Source organism: Amborella trichopoda, chromosome 2 (genome assembly GCF_054954075.1).
Source record: "Amborella trichopoda isolate Santa Cruz 75 chromosome 2, AtrichopodaSantaCruz75HAP2 v2.0, whole genome shotgun sequence".
Lineage (NCBI taxonomy): Eukaryota > Viridiplantae > Streptophyta > Magnoliopsida > Amborellales > Amborellaceae > Amborella > Amborella trichopoda.
The window spans coordinates 10,789,651-10,815,697 of NC_142337.1; the positions used below are offsets into that span (position 1 = coordinate 10,789,651).

A 26,047-nucleotide genomic window follows, 5' to 3' on the forward strand; every position below is an offset into this window, starting at 1 on the left:
CTTTACTCTTTAGACTTTACTAGTAGAAGTTCTACATCATTACCAATTCTTGAAGGATGTTTTTAACGGGAAAGCTTTTTATGTTCCCCCCTACAACATAGAAGTTCTATCATCCCCCTACCATCCAGCCGTCTATTTTTTATCAAGAGAGCCACTTACCGTTTGATCTTAGATCCGATGTCTTAAAGTATTTTATTTTTAGTTTTTTTAAAACACTTTTTCTGAATATGAAATTTGAAACGTGCCATCTTCTCATTGGGGTGCATCTATAAAAAATATTAACAATAATTTTTCGATAAAATAGAATAACCAAAGTACCTCTTGAATATTTCAAAGGTATTTTTATTATTTATTTTATTGAAAATATTTTTTTTTATATTTTTCGTTAGTGAGAGTTTCATAGAGGAATGTACATCCAAAATCTGGTGTCAAAACAGTTTATAGAAAAATAAAATAAAAATAAAACAATATAGAGATGTGACATTGTGATTGGGGCAATCTTACCCTCCATTAAAAAATATACGGTTGGATAAAGAGGAGGAGAGAACTTCTATGTTGTCGGCGGGAACATAAAAAGCTTTCCCATTTCTAACAGCCCTCATCATCATTCAAAGTATTTTTCTAATTAATTAATTTAGTTACATGAATCATCCTTTGTCATTCAGTTCCAACGGCCAGTATGCTTAAAACTCGATCGTAAATAATACTCGAAACTCTTTGTTAATATTCAGTCGCTCTTGGTTAAGTTTACAATTTTGAATGCCCACCTTATTGCCCGAACCCAACCGAAGACGAAAGAAAAATTCAAAAATTGACTTGGTTTCATGTGTGGTCGGTAGAAGGGCTATCTAATAGAAATGTAAAAGTTTTGGTGGTCTGCTATATCACTCTCAAGACAAGGTCCAGCATCAATAAAAGAAAAAAGGGCACTTATAAAGCCTTAAAAATTTCAATTGGACACAATTTCTATTATGCCAGCTTGCATATTGTAGAAATGCGGGCTTGGCAATAAATATGCTTTTTAAATATAATTTGACCCTAATTTTTAGAAAACATATCATCTTTAACATGAAGATCATGAATAGGAAAAACTTGTTTTTTTTTAAAACTAAACATAATAATTATATCAAAAAATTATTTGGACAGTAAGTTATACTTTTTTTTAGATGGAACATTTATTTGCATCCATTTTTAATATGGATGCTTTATACCTCTGTACAGCATATTGTAGAACTGCAGTCCAATCCACATAAAACAATTTTCCTTTTCAATTTGTCACTCGCACGAAACAAATTTTTCTTTTAAGTTGTTCAGTTGTAGGAATCGAATTTGTAATGTAAAGGGCCATTCATCAACACCTAACGACCAACTAGACTCCTACAAAAGGTTGATTTGAAGCTCAAAACTCTATATCATGTACTTGTCAAGTGATGATTACATATAGGGCTCTAATAGATAAATTATTATTTTTTAGTTTTTGTTGATATAAATTTTTTTTGTTAAAAAAGTAAAAAAGCCCAAATGTTGTGTTTTTAAGTGGCTGACCATGGTCTCGGGGGACCAGCTGATGCAATCACTTCATAAATAAAACAATTTGTTTTGAAAAAATATATGAAGATATCATTTTTTTTTATACATAAAAGTGATAATCACTTTGATCGTTTTGAAAATAATTAAAATTAAAAGAAAAATTACTTCAGATTTTTTAACTAACTCAAGCTATCCAATTCTTTATAATAAAATAAATAATCTTATTGTATACCATCCCAAACCATAAACCTTCTTAAAAGCAATCAAAGGCCGGTAAGGACTAATACTTTTACTGAAATGACAAAATGTACACTTCTTAATGGTACATAGCGGAGAAAAAATTTGACATTCTTGTCCAGTAACAAAATAACGATCCAAGGCCCTGGTGCTCTAACTTCTAACTTTAAAAAAAGAAAATCCAAGGGTCCGAGTATTTTGGGAAAAGTTTATGTAAGGCTGCGAACTTATATTAAATGCCTCGGTATTGGAGACCTCCAATAGATTATCCCAATGTCCTAAAAAAAAAATTTTAACTCTAAAAAATAATATCTCTTATAATAAGGTTTTTTAGATTGTTTATTTTCAAAATTTGTAAATATTTCTTGCTCGTTCTCTACTAATTTTAAAGATTGTCTATTTCCAAATTTTATAATTAAATATACAAATAAATTTTCAAACCATCGCAAATTTTTTTAACCCCAGACTAAACAAATTTTCGATGTGCGCCATGGTTCTACAGTTTAAGGAGGTGACCTTATATAGATAGTCTCACCCTAAGAAGAGGCCATCTTATAGGGTGGGGAGGTTGTCATTCACCTTTCTCCAATTTCGTTGATTAAATTATGTTTCATGCGCATGGTTTTTCTTTTGTTTTTATTGCCAAAGGGCACGCACAAAGTCATATATGAACAAATTAAAGCATCCAAAAACCCAAATTTCTCTAAAAAATAAGTTTTATTTTTTGATTGACAACAAACGCTTCAAAGGACGCGAGTTCTGTCTCCAAAGTTCTGATTTTGATTGACGGCCGGGGCCCATCAATTTGCAGAGATCTCCGTTAAATCCCCACATCAAAATTCAAACCAAAAACTGGCTTTGATTCTCTCTCTCTCTCTGTGCAATTAACCCAACAAGAAGAAACCAAGATAAACCATGTCATGGGGGCTTGGGTGGAAGAGGCCCTCTGAGACATTCCACCTAACACTTGGTTATGGGCATTCCCCTGATGATGAAGAAGAGGAAGAAGAAGGCCCAGAATTCTCAACAAAGATTGATCTTGAATGGAATGCAGGTGATGAAGAGGATCAGGTGGCTTTAAGGCTCCAATCTAAGTTAATGGTGGCCTTGCCTCTACCTCAAGACTCTGTTTCTCTTCAATTACTACATCAGAGTGGAGATGGAGAGGAAGAGAGAGTGAGTGTGGAGATGAAGGTTTTGCAGAGGAGAGAGCCTCTGAGAGTGGTTCAGATGTCTAAGACACTAGGTTCAGGGCAACAGAGTGATGGGGTTGGAGTTTTAACGAGACTGGTCCGGTCTAATTTGCCTCAGGCCGAAGGATCGCTTTTGTTGGATCAGCATTGGTTGACTGTTACTGAGCTTAATCTCCGTGCATGTGGATTAACGGTACATTTTTTTTTTTTTTCTTTTTTATTTTTTCCGATCTGCTTTTAATTGTTGCTATATTTTCCATTATCATAATTCTTAGAGTTTTTGTTTATTATTGTTATGGGAAATTTGATCTTAATGGATTTTTTTTCTTCTTCTGGTTTTTGGTAAACTGAACTGATTTGAGTTGTTTGGTTTTCTTGAAATTTGGCCCCCATTATTGGATTGGTTCCTTTTCAGTGTAGGCTATTTAAAATTTTTTGTCTTTCTTACTCTCATATGTGGGTTTTGCTGGTTATCTTTGAATTCACTTTGTTGCATTGTGCAAAATGCGAATGTTGTTTTGATTTATTTAGCGTTCTTATCATAAACTCAATCTTGTGCGTCATGAATGGGTAGTTTAGCTCGCCTGGAGGCATGAAATGAGCCTCTGTGATCCCTTCCCTGTCTGTTTTCATTCCGCAATCCTGAATTTCTGATTCTGTGAGATCGTCCTGAGTTATTTGATTCTTTTGATCTTGATTGGGTTTATGAATATGTCTTATTCGGTGGAGCTATACTGCATTTTATCACCGAATTGGAAATTTAATTTATCTCTTTATGCATTTCCCTTACATTTGACATTTTTAGGTTCCTTGTCGGGGAGGCTCTTTTATCTCTTCTGCCATTGAGTATTTAATGTTCAAATTTGATTGTCTAGGAAATCACTTAGCTCTATAAGCCTTTTTTTAAGAATTTTTACTTTGATTTTGTCTTTAAATAACTTTGAGATAGGTGGTAAAAATTTATGTTTGCTTTTGTTTGGATTTCTTGGGTCTCATGAATCCTTGAGTGTGTTATACCCTTGTATATATTTTCGGTTTTTGGCCTGTGATCCTGCAATGTAGCCACTGTCTTTGAATATTATTGCAAACTCTTTGGAATGGTTGGGAAGTTTGAACCCATGCTTGAATGGATGGATAGTAATGTATGGTGGAACTAATTCTTATGGGAACTCCAACTCATACTTGTGGATTTGTTTTATGAGAATCTTGAAATTCATCCACACTAACTTCTTTTTCACTATATAACTAATGTCTGCAACCATGGTATTGCATTTTACCATTGTTGACATGTATTCTCTTCAAAATATTGTTAGGTTCTACCTGTTGAACTAACCCGATTGTCACTCCTGAAGAGGCTTTATCTTGACAACAACAAATTGTCACTCTTGCCACCAGAACTAGGTGTATTGAAACGTTTGAAAGTTCTCACAGTTGATCACAACATGCTGGTTTCCATGCCAGGTAAATTTTAAATTTCTCCAGGAGCATGTGATCTGAATGATTATTTTGATTTTGTCAAGTCATTTCATTTCGTAATCATTCAATACTTCTATTTTTTTTGGATTTAAGAACATATGATTTTTTTTTTTTTCTGTTTTCTGGCAATGAATCCAATTGTGTTTTTACTGTTATCATGTTGATCAATTTTCAGATACTGTGCTTACTGTGCCAAATATAAAATGCTTTGTTATTGAAATACATTGATATGAATCGTGATTATTCACCTCGCCATGTTTGAATTGGATAAGCAGTTGAGCTCAGGCAGTGTGTGGCCCTTGTGGAATTATCTCTGGAGTACAACAGGCTGGTTCGCCCTCTTCTGGATTTCAGGTCATAAAATCGGCCATTTTATTCTGTTGTACTGTCTAAGCTAATTAATATTATATTCATCAGAATTTCTAGATTAGTGCCCGCTCAATCTGAAGTTCCTCTTCAGTATATTGGCAGGGCTATGGCTGAACTAAGAGTTCTTCGACTGTTTGGAAATCCTCTTGAATTTCTCCCTGAAATTTTACCTTTGCACAATCTCCGCCATCTCTCACTAGCAAATATCAGAATTGAAGCTGACCAGGACTTGAAATCAGTCGATGTTCGGATAGAGGTAACATATTGTCACTATATCATTACTTATGTGACATTTATTCATTCACTTGCTTAATTCTTCCCATAGCAATTTTCTAACCTTTTGATAAGTGTTCATAATTATTTGTTTAAATTTTTTTCATTCTTGAACAGATGGAGAACAGCTCATACTTTGTTGCATCTAGACACAAATTAAGCGCTTTCTTCTCCCTTATATTTCGGTTCTCGTCATGCCAGCACCCTTTGCTGGCATCTGCACTCGCCAAAATGATGCAAGATGAGGCAAACCGTGCTACTGTTGGTAAAGATGAAAATGCTGTGCGGCAGCTTATAAGTATGATAAGCAGTGATGACCGTCATGTGGTATGTAAATCCCCCCTTTTTGCAGTAATTGGATTCAGGTGTTTTGTTCGTTTTGGTGCTTATTATTGTAATGGCAATAATCATAGTCTGGCAGTAAGTCAAACCATGAGGAGTATGGTTATGTCCTCCGGTTTTTTCCATATATTCACCTAGAAACTAGAAAGAAAATATTTTGTAAACAACTCAGCTAAACAATGTTTCATTTTAGCTAGCTTTCAATAAGTTAAGTTCATCCAAATGGGACTTCATTTCATGAAATTATCATCCAAAATTTGCAGTTGGTGTTTGTTTCATTTGAAAGAGAGGAGAGTTCTGATTTAGAACTGTGAAGTTCATCTTGAAATATTGGCAACTCTTTGGTCTCTGTACTTGAGTTACATCTTACACAGTGCAGGGATGTGCTTCCATTTCTGAGTTGGCTTGATGGTCCGATTACTGATTTTTTTAACCTAGAGACTTTCCAAAAAATTGCTGATCATGAGTACCAAATTCTTGAATCAATCTCTAGGTTTTCGTAAGTTCAGTTATATTATACTATTCTTATTATAGTGCGTTATTGTTCTTTTAATCGTTGCAGGTGAAACAGGCATGCTCTGCTCTTTCATCTCTGGCTGGGGATGTTTCTTTGGCTATGCAACTGATGAAATCTGACATCATGCAACCCATTGTTTCAGTTCTGAAATCCTTTGTTCCTGAAGAACTGATTTCTGTATTGCAAGTTGTTGCGACCTTAGCTTTCGCCTCGGATACAGTAGCTCAGAAAATGCTAAGCAAAGATGTATTAAAATCTCTCAAAGCCTTGTGTGCCCACAAAAGTGCTGAGGTATTTAATCTTGAGTTTTGTTACATAGATTAGTCGCTTGCTTCTGCTGGAAAGTTTATTGCATAGCTGAAGTATTGATGATTTGTTCCCTCATTAGGTACAAAGGCTTGCCCTTTTAGCAGTTGGTAATTTATCATTTTGTTTGGAGAATCGACGCACATTAGTCACTTCAGAGAGTTTACACGAACTCCTCCTTCGCCTAACTCATGCGACTGAGTCGCGTGTGAATAGAGCTGCTGCACGTGCTTTGGCTATTCTTGGTTGGTAGTTGTACTATCAGATTTAAATATCTTGGTCACATGAATAAAAAGGGGAGAGAATTTTTCACTCACATGGCTATTTGATGCCTCTCAACTGATTTAGAGTTTTTCATGCCTTCTTCAGGAGAAAATGAGAATCTCAGAAGGGCAATAAAGGGTAGACAAGTTGGAAAGCAAGGATTACGCATATTGGCAATGGATGGAGGTGGTATGAAGGGTTTGGCCACTGTGCAAATGCTCAAGCAAATTGAACAAGGCACGGGGAAGCGAATCCATGAAATGTTTGACCTCATATGTGGCACTTCGACCGGTGGCATGCTTGCTGTTGCTCTTGGAATCAAACAAATGACCTTGGATCAGTGTGAAGAAGTATACAAGAAGCTTGGTAAATACATGGTTCCACAACTATAGGAAGACATGGGGCATTTCTCCTTTTTTTCTGATGATTTTCATGTGCCCATTTTTTAACTTGTGGTTCCTTACGAAAGCTATGGGGTTCCATAACTCTAAGATACGGGGGAATTCTCTTTTTTTCTGATGATTTTCATTGGCCCATATTGTAACTTGTGGTTTCTTAGGGAAGCTGGTCTTTGCTGAGCCAACCCCAAAAGATAACGAAGCTGCTACTTGGAGAGAGAAGTTGGACCAATTATATAAAAGTTCTTCTCAAAGTTTTAGAGTAGTTGTACATGGATCAAAGGTACGGAAGCATTATGTGCACTTTTAGACTTGTTTTCCTTTAGTTTTTGGAATCAGGGTGGCTTACAGTGCATTTTATTGCAGCACAGTGCAGACCAGTTTGAGACGTTGCTGAAAGAATTGTGTGCTGATGAAGATGGAGACCTCTTAATAGAATCAGCAGTGAAAAAGGTACCCAAAGTCTTTGTGGTCTCAACACTGGTCAGCGTCATGCCTGCACAGCCTTTCTTGTTCCGTAATTATCAGGTTTGCCTTTTTGCTTATTTCTTCTGGAGAGAGTAGCTTTTGCTGACTACTTGTGATCCTTCTGTTTTTATCAGTATTATATCAATATTTATGTGTAGTCTGCAATTTTTGATGTTGGCTGGTAGGTGGTAAGAAATCTTGAGGACAAGAACTTTCTAATGCAGGAGGATGTGTATATTTGCTAGTGGTAGAGATCTATCCCTGAAAACCAATTTTAACAAGTAACTATAGATAATCATTTTTCCAATCAACCCCCCCCCCCCTTCCACCCGCTTTTTTCTGGTGCATTGGATGATTACTTTAATCAATTTGGATGTGAACTCTTAATTGGCACAAGAAGCTTGTGCTAATTGACTGCAACTCTCAGAATTGATGTAGCTTAACTCAAAATGAAAAGAATGGTGAGTCAGTAACTGGCTAGCTTGCAGTCTTGTTGATTCCTTTCCTCATGGATATATTTGGTTGAACTCTCAAAAATTTGAATGAGTGTGCATAACATGATATTTATGTACCCAATGGGACATAATAGTGTTTTTCCCTGGAGATGGAAAATTCGTCCACTTGGTCTTATCAATTTGCAAATTCTTCCTCAGCTAGTTAAAAGAATGAAATTGGCTGCTATTGTGCAAATTCTTCCTCAGCTAGTTAAAAGAATGAAATTGGCCGATATCGTGATGATACTAGGTAGTATAGATATCATTATGGGAGAAGTTGATCGTTGAAATAATAATTGATACGACAGATCACGTAGGTGACATCTTCTCGGGCTAAGATGCTATGATGAGGGGTACCAACTTTGTGGAAGGCTTCTATCCAAAGTACTAAGCTATCCAATGTAAAATCTCGATATACTATGGCCTAGATCTTGGCAGGTACGAAAAACCTGAAGCTAGGTTAAAAATGATTTAGAATTAAAGCTTTAGAATCAGAGTAATATGTTGCAAAGGATGGTCTGTCTCACATATCTCTGGTACATGAATAAATGAACTCCTATGTGTACACGGTTATTGTCCCCGGATATGTGTGCTCTTCTTTGTCATTGTCATTCAAGGTTTGCTAATTTTGTTGGAAGTCAAAATTGCTGTTTTGTATGGAACTCCACAAAACAACATTTACAAAAATATAGAACAACTTTCCGAATAGTGAATGTATACACATGAAAGTTCCATACTAATTAAAAATTATCCCTAAATATAGAACCTCCACAGATTCCCTCGTGAGCTACCATTAGAGTGAGGTGCACTCAAATATCTGTCTCCCAGTATCCATGATTCCATCTATAGCACATTCTGTTTTTTATGCATTAATTTTGTTTTTCTGTGGTTAAATAGTGGTCTATATGCTTTTTTAATTAATTTTAATCTTTTCATGGTAAAATATTGGTCCATATGCCCTTTGAATTAATGTTAACCGGCATTGGTTTTTTCAAAGTTTATTTGGCAGCAGTTCTACGGGGGGCTCATTTATCTTTTGGAATTGCAGTATCCTGCTGGAACTCCAGAGGTGACCGTTGGGGCATCAGAAAGTCCAGCTATAGGTGGGATTGGCACGCCCATTATAAATGGTCAATCACAGGGTCAAACTGGGCCTAAACGCTGTGCTTTTATGGGAAGTTGTAAGCATCACATGTGGCAGGCTATACGAGCATCATCTGCTGCTCCGTACTATCTTGACGATTTCTCTGATGGTATTTGGAGATCTTCTTATTGTTTCCTTTGATGGGTTTATTCAACTTAGTCTAGATGGGGTATTTGGAAATGAATTGTGTAACGTCAACCAGTTGGGGTTAGTTGGAAGTGAATTTTGGTCTATCAGTATTACTGGATCCAATTTGGTAATGCCTGCTGTCTTGTTTTCTTCTAGATATATATCGTTGGCAGGATGGCGCAATTGTGGCAAATAACCCCACTATAATAGCTATAAGAGAAGCACAACTTTTATGGCCTGATACAAGAATTGACTGTCTTGTTTCCATTGGGTGTGGAAGTGTTCCTACCAAGGTATGTCAGGAACATGCTTTTTGATCAATTTATTTGGTTTTCTGAATTTCGGGTGATATTTTGCCCCTGTATCCATATTTCCACTCCTTTCCTCCCATTTAATTGTAAATTTTGCTTTAATGTTTCATCCCTAGGCTCGAGGAAAGGGTGGCTGGCGTTATTTAGATACAGGTCAGGTGTTGATTGAGAGTGCATGCTCTGTGGAGAGAGTGGAAGAAGCATTAGACACATTGCTGCCGGTGCTTCCTGATATACAGTATTTCCGGTTCAATCCAAGTAAGCCTTTTTCACCTTAAATGGGTCTTTCTTACTACGAATTGCACCTTCTCCCACTTATTTTTTTACTGGACATATGAAAGTGTAATGGCTTGCCTGGTTTGCAGTTGATGAGAGGTGCGACATGGAACTGGATGAGACTGATCCTGCAGAGTGGCTTAAATTGGAAGCTGCAACTGAGGAGTATATAATGAACAGTAGTCAGGCATTTAAGAATGTCTTTGATCGCCTTGTTCTTGATGAAGAAAAGTGGTCAGAGAAGTTCAGATCACTTAATTTTTCAAACTCAAAGCCTAGCAATACAGGTTATTGTTTTTATATGCTCTATTTTTCTCTGTTAAATTAAATAAATTTGAGTTCAGGAAGTTCAAGTCTTGTTTGCTGATGCAGGGGTGGTTATAAATTAGTAAGTTTGAAATTGTAACTTCAGAGAAAAAGAGAAACTACTAGATAAACTTCAAAACTTGGGGCCTTCTTCTAAGTTGTATTAAGTTAGACACCCTATGGGGTCTTCTTCAAAGTCATATAGAGTTAGAGAAACTAAGGCTCAGAAAACTTCAAATTCTTCGTGTGATGATCTAGGGAAAAGCCTGAAATGTCTGATGTATTTATTACAGGGCATGATGAAAGTGGCCCATGCTTAGGTTGGAGGCGCATGGTGCTCTTGGTAGAATGCAGTCATGGACCAGATACAGGGAAATCTATTTCTCATGTTCGATCGCTTGAGACATTCTGTTCTCGTAATGGAATAAGGCTGACTCAGATGAAGCGAATGTTGGATTTCTCGAAGCCTGGAACAGCAGTTCCGACACCCTTCACATCACCATTGTTTAATGGAAGTTTCCCATCAACCCCACTCATGTTCAGCCCTGAAAATAATCAGCAGAGAGCAAATCGTATTGATCTTGTGCCACCTCTGAGCCTGGATGGTTCTCTAGCAAAGACAACTGTTTCTCCACCTCAATCACCACATTCAGGACCTAGACAACTCTCCCTGCCCGTTCAATCATTGCATGAGAAACTACAAAATCTGCCTCAAGTTGGGGTTGTCCACTTGGCCCTTCAAAATGATTTAATGGGTTCTATTTTAAGGTCAGTTATCTCATTTTTTTTTCACATGCTCATGGAGTTATTTACTTGTCCCAAATAACTTCATCATTCATATATATATATATATATATATATATATATATATATATATATATATATATATATATATGGAAAATGTTTCTGTGAGCCAATGAGCTCACAAGAAAAAATGAGCCCAATGGTTCAGATTGAATCCGGGCCGATCTAACGATCACAGATGCCCGATAGTGTTTGAATTTTAATTGTTTTTCTACAAATCCAAATCATTTGAAATTTTAGACGTGCGTTGATAAAAAATAGGTGAATATTCAAAAAATATTAAAAAAATATTTTACATGAAAAAATATGACCAAAATACCCATGTAAATTTTCGGGGGTATTTTGGTTATTTTTAATTTGCGGATTATTTTTTTTATATTTTTATTAGGTGAGGCTTGATGAGAAGAGTATTCACCTAAAATTTCAAGTGATTTGGATTTGTATAAAAAAAAAAATTAAAATTCAAATACTCTCGGCTGTCAGATCGGTCCAGATTCAATCTTCGCCATTTGGCCTATACTATTCTGTGAGCTAGTGGGCTCACCCTAGCATCTTCTTATATATATATATATATATATGGGAAAAGATGGGATTAGCCCATTAGGTCATATGAACAAATGAGCCCAACGGCCTAGATTGAATCTGAGCCGATCTGACGATCACGGATGTCCGGTAGTGCTTGAATTTTAGCTTTTTTTCTATAGATCCAAATGACTTGAAATTTTATGTGTGTGTTATTTTCATCAAGGCGCACGTAATAAAAATATAAAAAAAATTATCCGTAACAAATAAAATAACCAAAATACCTCTCAAAACTTTTCAGGGGTATTTTTGTCAATTTATTTCATGTAAAATATTTTTTTGCTATTTTTCGAAGATTCACCTATTTTTGATGAACACACACCTTAAATTTCAAGTGATTTGGATTTGTAGGAAAAAAACTAAAATTCAAATACTACTGGACATCCGTGATCATCAGATCGGCCCAGAATCAATCTGGGACGTTGGGCTTGTATGTTCATATGATAGTGAGCTAATCCCATCTTTTCCCTATATATATATATATATATATATATATATATATATATATATATCTATATATATATTGGACAAAATAACTTCATGGTTTATATTGTTTTTGGTAATTGGTTGAACATGGCAGTTGGCAAAATGATGTTTTTGTGGTAGCTGAACCTGGAGAGCTTGCTGATAGATTTCTACAGAGTGTTAAGTTGAGTTTATCCTCTATGACAAGATCTAGAAACAGGAAATATGCTTCTGCGATCACAAAGATTTCTACTGTGTCTGATTTAGTAGCTCACAGTCCTTATTTTCAAGTGGGAAATATACTCCACCGGTATATGGGGCGTCAGACACAAGTATGTTACCTCTCAAAATTTTTTCCTTCTTTTCCTATTGGGACATATATGATATGTCAATGGGCTATGGCCAAAATGCAGTCCATATGGCAATCAACATCCCTTAAAATGATGGAAGGTGATGAGACAAGTGGGACTGACCAGAACAGGACATGATCGCAGTTTTGGTCCCCACCCTCTCCCCATCTCTGTCTGTCATCTCAAAGATTATTATGACTAATTGGACTATGGTTTTTCCAGTGTGTGTTGGAATATATTAACAAAAAAGCTTTTGTATCTCTGCCCTTAGTTTATTGTAATGCATGATACGTATAATGGTTATGATGTCACAAAGGTCATAGAGGACGACCAAGAAATTTCAGCTTACATGTTTCGGACGACAGTCCCTGCTATACATTTGACTCCTGATGATGTTCGTTGGATGGTGAGTAAACCCTGATACTTCATTCTCCTTTTCTAACTTTATGACATCCGCTGTTTTATGTACTTGACAAATGATGTACAACTCTTTTACATCTAGTGCTGAATCCACATTTGGTGGCTGATAGGCTATTCTAGGTTAGGTTGTACATCAATCCCTCTTAAAATATATACAAGGACATTTCCAGAGGCCTGAAGAAATTTAGGCCTTTAGGGTTAGAAATGCAGAGGAAATTTCAAGTTGAAAATCCCAAAGATGCTAATTGAATTTTTGAAAAAATCTGAAGAAAGCAATTTTGTTTATCAAGCTTCTAGAAATGAATGAAGATGTTAAGTTATGCAATGCCCGTGAAAGGGCTAAAACGGCGCTGAAACTAGAGAAATGCATTAAGAAGAAGTTGTTTGGGGAATAAAAGAAAACTCTGTTTGGTTTGTACAGGAAGCATAGCTTTGAAGGAATGATCTGTTGTGTTTTCTTGTGCTTTTCAAGGGCTTCCTCTTTTAACTTGAAATCATATATTTATCTTCGGACATGAATGTGTTGTCTTGTTACGTTTGATATATGGTACAGAGTTATATTATTTCTAGTCAGAAACCTTGATATCAGGTTTGCAGTGTTCTGATGGTTAAGCTCTTAACTGATACTTGCTTGGATAAAAAGATTAAGGCCCTGTTTGGATGGACCGTAAATGTTTTCAATTCCAGCTTTTCTGGATGGACCACTAAACACTATTAATTCTAGTTTTTTAACTCAAATATGTGGAAACTATTACTCCACACATTTGACTATGTCGATTTTTGAACTAGGCATCTAAATCTGTTTAACCTCGCAACAAAGAACCTTGTTTTGGTTTCAGTTGCATTTGATGCTAGTCAGACTACATCTGCTGATGAATCAATTTCGCGATAAAAATTATTGGATGCTATGGCAAATAGTGACTAGGCTATCTTCTGTGTATATTTACATGCCAATGTGGATCAATTGACTAGTGTCTTAGACCCGTTGGCTCTTCATGTATGGTTACAAACTACAAACTCTTTCTTGGCAATGTCAGACACTTCAATGGAAGCATTCAGCTATTTCATCATATCTGAAAATAATCAGTTCTATATCAGAACATATTAATAAGGTTTCCTGATCATTTAAACTGTTGGAATGAGTGACAAGCACCTGCCTCCTCGAATTGTCAAAACTTCCACTAGAAGCATCTAGAAAGTGTACAGATACTGTCATGTAAGCAGTTTGTTGGGCTGTTGTGTTGAACACCTTAAGGATTTTTAACCAAATCAATGACAATTGCTCATATCAGCTTCACTAAGAGATACATAGCTTTATTAAGATTTCAAATTTTCAAGATGCTGCACAAATACATTTCTCTTGTTTGAGTTCCTCTTGGTTCCTCTTAATATTGCCTTTTATAGTCTTTTTAGGTCATTATCATCATCCTGTCATTGAATCACCCGATGCAGTTGTTAGGCCTTTGGCCCTGTATCTGTAAATAAGCGGCCCCTAAAATGTGCTAAGATTATAATTTCAAGCTTTCTAGCAGAAAAATCGTGGGATATTTCCATTATTCAACAGTAAGGAGCACCTTCCTTATCAATGGATTTCCAAATTCATGTTCCAGAAGATCCAATGTTTGTGTTCTGAAATTTGATCCAGTGAATGTTGATGTTCTTGGCACATGGGACGAATATATGAAACTAGAGTTGACTTCTATTGGAGAGTTTATTCCACTTGCAATCCTAATTAATGGGTTAAGTTTGGTTGTTTGGGATTTTTAGCTTATCTGGACTTGTTTGGTAACCTATCAATTGGTCCTTATTTGGCATACTCAGAGCACCACCCGAGTTAAATGGAGTTCTGATATGGCTTCTTAGGTGCCTTAAAATCTCAGCTATTTCTTTATTTGATTGTTGATTGGAATAGAATTTATGGTTTGTGTTAACTACAGTTGTTTCCATTGCATGATTTTCAAGTGACCTCTGAAGATGATTTGAAGTTCAACAGGATAAGGATTACGTAGTCAAGTCAACAAAACCTTGGCCTTCATAGCAAGAATTTACTACATATCCAATTTACTTGGCATTCATTAGCGACTACAATTTTGATGTGAAGAAACCCTTTTCCTACTGGGGTTTCTTGAATGAGGCATATATGCAACTACCGTTAGAATTCCTATGAGTAAATCTTGCTCTCTTCCTTGAAAAGCTCCGTATGGTCTTAGATTAGCTTGGTTCTACAAACACATAGGGTAGGATTTATGCCTTTCTGATTCGTGTTGATGGCATAACTCTTACGAGCAATAATGCTACTATCTATATCTCCTTTTTTGGGAATGTTAACTTTGTAGTGAAAATGGAAAAGTGTACAAAAATTACAAAATATCACCCCCGAAAGATCGGGGGCTATATACATCCAAAAACTAAGGCTCCCCTTAAGGGAGCCCTGTACAAAATCTCATAGGGTCTAAAAGGAGAGATACAGAATACTCCACCAATCTGAAATGGTGATTGAGACTGCAAAAAATTACTGTCACTAGAGCATTAGCACCTTCATTGGCGAGTGAATCTTCATGTGAATTACATTCACGCCAAACATGTTTCCAATATATTGAGAGGCCTGAGCAGTGGTGGGCAATTTATTTTAAGATATATGCTAGAAACCAGGGATAGGGGGCAGAGGCAGAGGCTCATCGGATTGCATTGCTTGAGTCGCCTTTGATAATGAAAGTAAAGGACCAAGTGTGGTCTAAGAGTCTTAGGCCTTTGAGCAGTGCAAGGGTTTCAGCCGATTGGGAGTCAAAAGTGTCTGATACGTTTGGAGTAGGAAAGGAGGATTTGACCTTTATGGTTCCTCAAAAGGCCACCAATACCTGCCGGCCCGGGGTGCCTAGGGAGCAACGGTCAAAATTCAGCTTGATGGCACCGGGGTCAGGGGGATTCGAGCTAGAGGCACGAGGGACCCCAGGCCGCGATAGGTGTAAAAGGGGTAGCCAATCTTCGTGGAAGGACGAATAGTGGATTCCCTTGAAGATATTATGGTTAGAAGCCCAAAAGTCACCAGTGATTTGATCTTATCAAACAAACCATCGGTTGTTGAGTACTGGCCTTGGAATATCCTGTGATTGCTCTCATTTCACACTGTCCATAAGAGCGTGAAGTGGATGCCTTCCAGAGGAGAATACCTGGTTTAGCCCAAGGGTAAGGGTGAAGAGAGGAGAAAAGCCCGGGTATAGATTTGGGGGTAACCCATTGCCAATGGAATGGGCGGAGTGGGAGACTTTAGAGAAGGGAGGCGATAGGATATTGGATGAATAAATGATCGTTGGTTTCCTCGGCTTTGAAACACATAATGCCCGGTTGGGTACGTCTAACCCTCTCCTCTGTAATGGGTCTACAACGAGGACCCTTTGGTGGAGGCCAATCCAATTGAAAAATTGGATCTTAGGGGGAGCAAGAGCAAACCAAGCTTTGGCAGTAACAGATGTGGGGTTCAAGGGGAAAGTGGGGATGAAGGTGGTATCCAAGAGTGCTGAGAGGTCAAGGAATTCTGGAAGTTCGTTGTCTGAAGGAGGCCTCCTAAAGATAGGATCCTTGGATGTTGAAGAGTTCAGCAACAGTTTCCTGCCAATTGACGGTTAACAGGAAAAGGAAGCCGAAAAGATTCATAAGATGAGAGGGTCCTAGCCACGGATCCAACCAGAATTTGGTATGAGTACCATCTAGGATACGGGTATTCTGTTTGAACACATTGAGGGTGGTAAGGAGAGTCCGCGACACACCTGAAGCTCTGCTATTTGCTCTGGAAGAAGGTAGCCAGGAAGTGGACTGAGTGGTATTTTGCAGCAGTACCTGCTGCCAAAGGTGGTTAGATTGGGTGGCATCCATTTCCCAACAGGGAAGTGTTGTTAATTTTGAGCTTTTGGATGCCGAGTCTGCCAAGGTGGCGAGCTGAACATACTTTCTCCCAAGCAATGAGGTGAATTATGTGCTTCTTTCCTTCTCCTTCCCAAAGGAAGTTCTTCATAAGCTGGTTCAGGCCGGTTATTACTGCTGCCGGCATCTTGACAAGGGACATTTGGTATATTGGGGATACTAGATAGAGTAGCTTTGATTAGAGTAGCTCTACTGGCCAGGGCGAGAAATCGACCTTTCCGAGCACCAAGTCTGCGTTCGAATTTATCGATGATGTGTGCCCAAGAGCTAAGCTTAGGTTTGCCAATGGATAATGGGAGACCAAGGTATGTAGAGGGAAGGAAAGATTGAATTGATTGGGGATTAAGAGCCACCCTGATCATCTTCGACTTACCCATGTGAAGCAGGGAAGAAAATAATAACCAGAGTAATAAAAATAAAAAAATAAAAAGGGTTGAGGGATTATACCGTCTCTTGGGGTTTGCAAGGGAGTCCATCCCAAAGGTCTTTTCACAAGACCTAAATTCTTTACTCAATTCCAATCTTTGTTTACAAAGAAGAGACATTTCCCCTTTAAATACAACTGAAATAATAAAAACATTAAAAATACATTTATCTCTCACCTACGATTTTCCTCTATCTCCTTTTTCCATCACGTGAACCTTTCTCTCTCTCATATGTGATGCTCATGAATCAAGGAGGTTCACGTACTATCTCTTTACATATCCTAACCAACTCTTTCATATGTGAAACCCGTGAATCAAGGCTCCTCAGATCGTGGTTCATCACAATGTGATCGTCACATTCAGGATCGGTACCCCTAGTTAGTAGTGGGCCTCAATTAATCTCTACGACGAAATCTGGTGTCAGATCTTCATGGTTGCGAGTACCCTGTTCTCGAATAGTAGTATTCTCTAACCGTTGCAACCTTTGTTTAATTTCGCTTGTCTCCTCATGGTCTTCTTAATTTGTTGACCCACAAACTCCATGATTTGCGATAATATATCCTCGAATATAAGATTGGATTTGGCGGCATTGCGATTGATGGATCTTACTTGCTCTGATACCAACTGATGCAAGGAAGAAAATAATAACCAAAAAAATAAAAATAAAAAAATAAAAAGGGTTGAGAGATTATACCCTCTCTCTGGGTTTGCATGGGAGTCCACCCAAAGATCTTTTTACAAGACTCAAATTTTTTACTCAATTGCATTCTTTGTTTACAAATAAGGGACCTTTCCCTTTTAAATACAACTGACAATAAAAATATAAAAAAATACATTTATCTCTCTTCTACGATTTTCCTCTATCTCCTTTTTTCCATTATGTGAACCTCTCTCTCTCATATGTGAAGCCCATGGATCAAGGAGGCTTTCGTACTATCTCTTTACATATCCTAACCAACTCTCTCATATGTGAAGCCCGTGAATCAAATCTTCCTTATCTTATTCCAATCAACCAAGCCTTATCCTAAAAACCCAACTCCCTAACCGTATAAAAAAAAACTCATGCCACACCCAATTCTTAAAAAAACAATTAATCTATTAAAAAAATAAAATTTTGATAACTCAGTTTTTATTTAATGAGCTTCACATATGAGAGAGTTGGTTAGGATATGTAAAGAGACAGTATGTGAGCCTCCTTGATTTATGGGCTTCACATGTGTGTGTGTGTGTGTGTGTGTGAGAGAGAGAGAGAGAGAGAGGTTCACGTGATGGAAAAAGGAGATAGAGAAAAACCGTAGGAAAGAGATAAATGTTTTTTTTTTAGTTTATTATTTCTGCTGTTTTTATGGGGGAAATGTCCCTTCTTTGTAAATAGAAATTGGAATTGAGTAAAAAATTTGGATCTTGAGGAAACATCTACGGGTGCAGACCTACTAGAGAGGGTATAATCTCTCAATCCCTTTTATTTTATTATTTTGGTTATTATTTTCTCCCTGTATCAGTTGGTATCAGAGCAAGTAAGATCCATCAATCACAATGTCACCAAAATTCGCTCTTATATTCGAGGATATATTGCCGCAAAGCATGGAGTTTGTAGGTCAACAAATTAAAGAAAGCATGAACACAACCATGAAGGGTATCCAAGGAGACAAAAGCAAAATTAAACAGAGGTTGCAACGGTTGGAGAATACTATTATTTGAGAAGAGGGTGCTCGCAACCATGAAGATCCGACATCAGATTTCGTCGTAGAGAAACATAGCTTACTAGCGGTGTCGATCTTGAATGTGACGATCACGTTGTAATGCAAGAACCACAATATGAGGAGCATCCACATGATCTTGGTATTCAAGTCGATTTTCCCAAGTTTTATGAGGAACTTAAAAAGAAATCTCGATTAAGCTCGAGATCCCAGATACAAGCACAAAGTATTTGATGAATTGGTTTATTGAATAAAAAGTACCGAGGCACATGGTGGGACTACATTACCAATTATTTGATTGGCCTCTGTAGGGTGTAAGCTCGAGGTTGAGCTTCTTCCAACCTTGGGAGAATGGTGCAAGTAAAAATTGGGTTAGTGGAATTTTATTTTTTCAATAGATTAATTTTTTTTAGGAATTGGGTGTGGCGTGAGTCTTTTTTTGATATGGTAAGGGAGTTGGGTTTTTAGGATAAGTTAAGGCTTGGTTGATTTGAGTAAGATAAGGGAGCCTTGATTCATGGGCTTCACCAATGTGTGTGTGTGTGTGTGTGAGAGAGAGAGAGAGAGAGAGAGAGAGAGAGAGAGAGAGAGAGAGCGAGAGAGAGAGAGAGAGAGGATCAAGTGATGGAGAAAGGAGATAGATGAAAATCGTAGGAGAGAGATAAATTTTTTTTTTTATATTTTTATTATTTCAGTTGTATTTAAAGGGGAAATGTCCCTTTTTTGCAAACAAAGATTTGGAATTCAGTAAAAAATTAGGGCCTTGTGAAAATATTTATGGGGTGGACTCCCTTGTAGACCTAGAGAGAGAGAGGGTATAATCTCTCAACCTTTTTTATTTTTTTTAATTTTATTATCAAGATTTTATTTGCATCACCATGTTAAACTCGAAGCCAGTCGCCCAATCAAAGCATTAAAGAAAGAGGAAGGGGTATTTGTTTCTTGAGAGGAAGCATTGCAAAAAACTAAGGTGTCGTCCACATATTGTAATTGTAAGATGGTAGGGGTGTGAGTACCACACTTAAATCCTTGGAGTAGGCCTTCATTAAAGAGACGGGTAACGGGGTGGCTAAAAACTTTGGCCACAATGGAGAATAGGAAAGGGGAGAGGGGGTCACCCTATCGCAAACCATTCGATGAAGGGTTTCGTCGAGAACCAGCCAGTCGACATGGTCGTAGGTTTTTTCTCAATCGAGCTTAACAATTAGGGCTGGTATTTTGGAACGATAGCCTTGAATGAATGCATTCGTGGGCCACCAGGGCCCCATCTAGGATATGCCGATCTTTCACAAATGCACCGTGATGTAGAAAGATCACCAGTTCGAGGACTTCTCTTAGGTGAGAGGTGAGCACCTTGGACAAAATTTTGTTAGAACTATTTATGAGGCTTATCGGGTGGAAGTCCTTGATTTCCTCAGGTCCTTCTTTCTTTGGGACAAGAGTAATGAATGTGGCATTAAGGGCCATGTGCAGTATCCCCCTGTTATAGAATTCCTCAAAGAACGCAATGACATTATGTCAAAACGAGCTCTAGAAGGTGCTGAAAATGGTGATTGGGAAGCCAACCGGGCCTGGGGCCCTATCTTGGCCAAGCTCATGGATAGCTTTGAGTATTTCCTCATCAAAGAATGGTCGCTCGAGTCATTCGACCGTCTCGGAAGGGAGGGTCAGGAAGGAAAGATTTCCCATAGTGGGTTTCGGGTCAAGGGGAGTCGAGAAGAGCAGTTCAAAAAATCGAGAATGGCTCTTTTGACTTCTACTAGGTGTTTGAAGATGGAGTTATCCACTTTGATGAGGGTGGTAGTGTTGTCCTGCCTCCTGCAATTTGCGGATTTATTGAAGAATGAAGTGTTGAGATCATTAAACTTGAGCCACATGACCGTTGACATTTGGTACCAGAAGATTTCCTCTTTCTTGAGGAGAGATACTCAAGTTTCTAGTTGGATCTGAGGGTTCTTTCATCTGCTGTGAAAGGTCGAAGTTCCTCTGACTGGTCCCAATGTTGGATGGCTAGAAGAGTAGTGCTTTTGGGTACAGAGATTGTCGGGCAAGCTATTACTCCATTTTTTAGGGAAATCTAGGAAGTTGGAGCTTCCTCTGTAATTGGAACCCAGCCCTATCAGAGACAATGGGGAGAAGGAATGCCACCAAAAAGTAGTGAGCTGTAGGATGTTGGGTTCCTCAAGCTAGACCAACTCGGACTAGAAAGGTTTTGGGCCCCTAAAGGGGGGTAGGGGGGGGGGGGGGGGGAGGGGTTGGGGTTGAGTGTCTAGTAGAGCGGAGGCAAAGGAGCTGGGGAAGTCTGCATCCCATTCGGGGATGAGAAGGAATTGATCAAACTTAGAGAGTGAGTGATTAGAGGAGTGCTTAAACCAGGTGTACTGGGCCCTAGAAGTGGATATCGGTGAGCTGGTTTCGAGCTATGAAATTCGAGAAGAGGGACATAGCCGCGGTAACCCTATATCTGGAATTTCTTTCAAAAGAGAATCTGATGACATTATAGTCACCCTTAGACACCAAAATGGTGGGGAAAAGGTGGCAACGAGGTCTAGCTCCTCCCAAAACTGTTCCCTGAGGGCGTTAGAGTTTGGGCCATAGATGACCGAAAACTTCCACTGGAAGCTGTTTGAGATTCTGGAAAGAACAACTGTGATGGAGTGAATGGCTGAGTGGGAATTGATGAGGGAATAGGTAGAGGGGTCTCAAAATGACCCAAATTCCTCTCGATGCCCCTGATGCCAGCAGACCAATCCATTGGCAAGGCCTGCGGCCCCATACTTACCTTACTTGCGGAAGAGAGGGGCCTGGAAGTTTAGTCTCCGTGAGGGCTAGGAGAGCCGGTGTGTGAAGGGTAGATACCACTCGGATGGCACTGCGCTGGGTGGGATTGCTGAACCCACACACATTCTAGGAAAGTATTAATATGATGAAGGGGGAAGGGGAGTTGGGGCCTGTCTGAATGATCGTCTTGGGCGAGAACCTCCTAGGGAGGAAGAGGGCAGGTGAGCTGACGAGGCAAGATTGGCCAGACGATCGTAATTGATTCCAAAGACAAGGTTTGATAGTTCTTGATTGCCTCTTCTAGTGACTTGGAGATGAGGGAGAGGATTCGCTCTAAGGAAAGTCTTGAAGGGTGAAACCCATCACCAGCATGACTTGATTAACATTACCCTGGGCTTGGTCGAGCTCAGCAACAAAGTCAGAATCCACCGAAAAAGGTGAAGCAGAAAGAAAGATGGGAGATGAGTTGGGGGTGGGTACTGAAGCCAGAAGGGGAGAGTGGGAGGATTGGGAGGGGAGAGGGGATGAGAGAGAAACCGAATAGGAAGGGCGGAGGTGAGGGAGGGGGTGGGGAGACACCAGAAGGGGGGGGTTGGGGGGTAATAGGAGCCAAGAGGGGGGTACTAGAAAGGGTTAGGGAACGGATAATGGATTGGGGAGGGTGGAAGGGGATAGGAACCCCAAGGAGTAATGGGGAGGGAAATGAAGGTGGGGGAAGGGGGGGGGGGGGGGGGGGGGGGGGGTTGGCATGGTGTAAAAGGGCAGGAGGAGACGTGCTAACTACGGAGGGTTGAAGTGGGACAAACCAGCCTAAGATGGTGTGGCAAAGGCCGGGGGGGGGGGGGGGGGGGGAGGTCCCAGTGCAAGGGAGGTGCCTCTGTGAACCAGGGAAGGTGGCTCTGAATCAGTGTGCAAGACTTAAGCAGCGGTGCTAGTTACATAGGGGGCCCAAAGAGGGGCAGAAAATTCCGTTGGCAGTCACCGGGGCATGGAGAAGAATGCGGTGGTTGCACGAATAGGGGGAGTTTGCCTGGAGGCTGCGACTGAGGTTCAATTGTGAAGGAGGTGCAATGAGCCAAGAGGGAGGGCCATTGACGAGGGAGTAAAGGAATGACGCTTAGTAGGGGCTGGGGTGTCGGGGACGAAGGAAAGAGGGTTTGGAAAGCCAACGGGGAACGGGTGGGGAAAGGCAGAAATGGGAGGAGGAGGCGGAGAAGGGGTTAGATGAATAGGGGAGATGGTGGGAGAAGGCACCTGCGTCAGAGTGGAGGGAGGGGAGGAGGAGAGTTGCTGTGGTGGTTGGCCCGGCTCATCAAGGGGAGATCCAAGAGGGTTGATGATTGGGATGTTGCCAGGTGGATAAGGGGGGAAGATGGAAAGAGGGGTAGCCTTGGATGACGTGCCGGTGAGGGAATGCAGGAGATAGTCGTAGGACCAAAGTCCATTGGTTGTGCTCCATAGTTTTGCTGGTGTCAAGCTATGCTGGGCAAAGGTGGTGGCGCAAAGGAGGCGATGCCGATTGCCACACACATTCTGTAGTAAGTGTCCCTCGACCTCCATCCAGAGCGAGGAGGGGATGGAAGAAGGGTTGAGAACTTCGATAAGTACCTGGATGAAGCACATGGGCAAATTTCGATTGATTTTCAGTTTATGGAAATGACGGAGGCGCACGAGTTGGCCAGGCTCTTGAAGGTGTCTGCTGTCCAGAATTGAAGGGGAATATCGAAGAACCTGAGCCATAACCTTTGGGGTTTGAACGCTCCAATAGCTGGTGATCAGGGGAAGAGAGAGGGATGCCCTCTTGAACTGCCCAGAGGGGGGCTTAGAGGCGAGAAGGGCACAGTCGGCCGAGGGAAAAGGAAGAGGACTTTGCCAGATGAGAGCCTTCTGCTGCAAAGGTCCGGCACTTCCCAGAGTCTCTGAGCCCACTTCTCGATGCCGTGGAAGTCGTCACGGCGAGGGGAAGAAGGAACCCACGAGTGCTACAAATAGTTTGGACAAGAGAGCAGGGTCACAGTAGCCAACCAGGTTCGCAAAGGGAGGTTGGGGGGTGAGAGGGACAGGGAGGGAGAAGGATGGGAGGGATGTGTTGGGGGTGGGGGAAAGGAGTAGGAACGACCATGGAGAGTGCGGGAGGGTTAGGCAGAGCAGCTTTGTTGGGACGGAGGAGGTGGGCGTAAGAAGAGTAGAGGGGAGGGATAGGCACTCTAGGGCAGCTTACTGGGGTAGGAGGCGGGGGAACCATTACTCCACATGCCATCATGGACCATCTATGGCTATTTCTTCTTCTTCGTTTTAAGATCGTCTTCAACTTCCATTGCATATTGAAAAACTTGAAATCCAATTGCTTGTGAACTGAAAATGCATACAATCTTATTCTAAATTAATTTTGTTGGAAGATTATTTATATCAAATAGAGATCATCCATCTCTCTCTCTCTCTCTCTCTCTCTGATAAACACGCACAGATTAAAAAAAACTTATGAACTTAAAAACTTCCTTCAATTTTCATTGGTAAAAACTTATCATGCTTGACATAATTTGCAGGTTGGTGCATGGAGAGACAGAATCATAATATGCACTGGAAAGTATGGACCAATGCCAAGCATGGTGAAGGCTTTTCTTGATTCAGGAGCAAAAGCCATCATTGCATCATCAATAGAGCCACCAGAATCCCAAGCTTGCAGTCGAATAGGGCCCAACGATAATTATACTGGTTTAGAGAATGGTCGTTTTGTAATAGGAGAGGAGGATGCTGAGGATGAAGAGCCAACAGTTCCAGTAAGTCCAGTGAGTGACTGGGAAGATAGTGATCTAGAGAGAAGTGAAGGTCCCATGAGTGGGAGAGATGAGGAAGAGGAGGAATTGTCTCGGTTTATTTGTGCTTTTTATGATGCTTTGTTCCGAGAAGGGACAAAAGTGGATGAGGCGCTGCACCATGCTCTAAGGACACATCCGAGGCAAAGGTACAAATGCCATCTTCCTAGCATACGTTGATTATTGCTGTGTGTGTGTTTGTGCATGAGAAAGAGAGAGAGAGAGAGGTTTAATCATTGGAAAATAGTGCAATTTATGTAGTATGCGGAAAAAATAAGTTCAGGAATCTAGTAAATGCCTTTGAAAATTTTGTCTTTTTTTGTTTTTTATTTTATTTATAACAAAATCCTCATTTGGGTCCCTGAGTTATGGTTCATTCGTATATTCACTCGCCCCATGCATAAGCATGTTTTGTGGGAAGGACTGATACCACACGATAATGAGATACAAGTTGTCTACCATCTCTCTCTCAACAAAATTATCTACCATCTCTCTCTCTCTCTACAAATTGTCTACCGTCTCTCTCTTTCTCTCTTTCGCGCTCTCCCTGACGAAATGAACAAGCTTGCAATGGAATCGGATAAAATTTAATTTGAATTCACATAGGTCTATGTATTCATATTGTTACTGGAAATTTTGAATATGGATGTACTCATATTCTATAAAATTGCATTGCAACGATGATTCAGCCATGGAAGTGTGATTTCTACAAATCGTATTAGGTGTTAGGCATGGTCAACGATGAAGTCTGAACTTTTGAAACTTCACTTCTGAGTTTCTAAGGCGCTGCCATCCCAAAGAGTCACCGAGAAATGTGAATGATTCACGAGGTAACTGTGTGTGTTTGTTGTTTCGGGTGTGGGGGTTGGGAAGCGGTGTGGAATAACGGCAGTGAAACCAACTTTTTATAGTTCTAAGCTCGAAAATAATATTATGCCCACATATCAGAAAAAACCAAGACTAAGGCTGCCAATGGTCAGGGCCGGGAGTTCCGGCCATTCCAGGCCTAATTTCAGGCTTATTATGGTATTTGGGCCTATGCCCGAGCTAGGACAAGGCAATTCCTCTTTTGGGCTGGGCCGGCTTCAAATAGGCCAACCCGAAAAGCCCGGAACTGGAAATGACAGAGACAGGTAGAGAGAAAACCACATAAAAGGCAGCAAAAAGAAGAGGATTCTCTTTACTCGAAATCCCCCCAAAGACCATTGCAAGACAAGTGAACCCAAAAAACCATTACAGAGAGAGAGAGAGAGAGAGAGAGAGAGAGGTTACCCAAAAAACCATTACAGAGAGAGAGAAAGTGAGTACATAACCCCAAAAGACCATTACAAAATAAGAAAACAGAGTTCTTTAAAAAAAAAAAAGGCTTCTAATTGGGCCACGTCAGGCTATATTTAGGTCCGCCCAAGCTCAACCCAAAAGACACTTTCGGGCTGGGCCTTAATAAGGCATATCCGGGGCCTGGCCTGTAACCATAAATTTCCAGTCAGGCCTCAATTTTTCGGGCTTTTTTTGGGCTTGAGCCTGGCCAGTTGATGCCTTATATTATAGAATTATGTGCACCTCAAAATCCATCGAAAAAGGCTATTTTGATGTTGGAAAACCATCTAATTGATTGAGATGAATGCATATGAAGAAAAAGAAAGAAAAAAACAGATTTTTTGTCTAAAAAACAATACATTATCAAGACTGCATTTTCAAGATTTTTATGCGTTTATAAATCTATTTGATTTGAACTATTTTTGGAATT

The 26,047-nt window shown here is 39.7% G+C and overlaps 1 protein-coding gene across 5 annotated transcripts; it reads left to right on the forward strand.

The window, feature by feature from the left end:
• The first annotated feature begins 1,962 nt into the window (after window positions 1–1,962).
• On the forward strand, window positions 1,963–24,758 carry LOC18447933 (phospholipase A I-like protein). Of its 5 annotated transcripts, XR_016049124.1 has the most exons (19): window positions 2,317–3,153; window positions 4,274–4,421; window positions 4,712–4,790; window positions 4,908–5,061; window positions 5,196–5,405; window positions 5,983–6,228; window positions 6,326–6,488; window positions 6,613–6,873; window positions 7,067–7,188; window positions 7,272–7,433; window positions 7,559–7,620; window positions 8,916–9,120; window positions 9,297–9,433; window positions 9,568–9,709; window positions 9,817–10,014; window positions 10,327–10,801; window positions 12,000–12,216; window positions 12,551–12,640; window positions 24,028–24,758. XR_016049124.1 is itself a non-coding variant. In XM_020675897.2 (18 exons), exons 1-18 carry the CDS (start codon window positions 2,683–2,685, stop codon window positions 24,475–24,477), a joined length of 3,930 nt encoding a protein of 1,309 aa, XP_020531556.1. In that variant the 5' UTR covers window positions 1,963–2,682; the 3' UTR covers window positions 24,478–24,758. The 5 variants fall into 5 exon arrangements, 3 of the variants coding, with proteins under 3 accessions (XP_020531556.1, XP_088714093.1, XP_020531557.1); XM_020675897.2 differs by lacking the exon at window positions 7,559–7,620 and having other exon boundaries at window positions 1,963–3,153; XR_016049125.1 differs by lacking the exon at window positions 12,551–12,640.
• The last annotated feature ends 1,289 nt before the right edge of the window (window positions 24,759–26,047 follow it).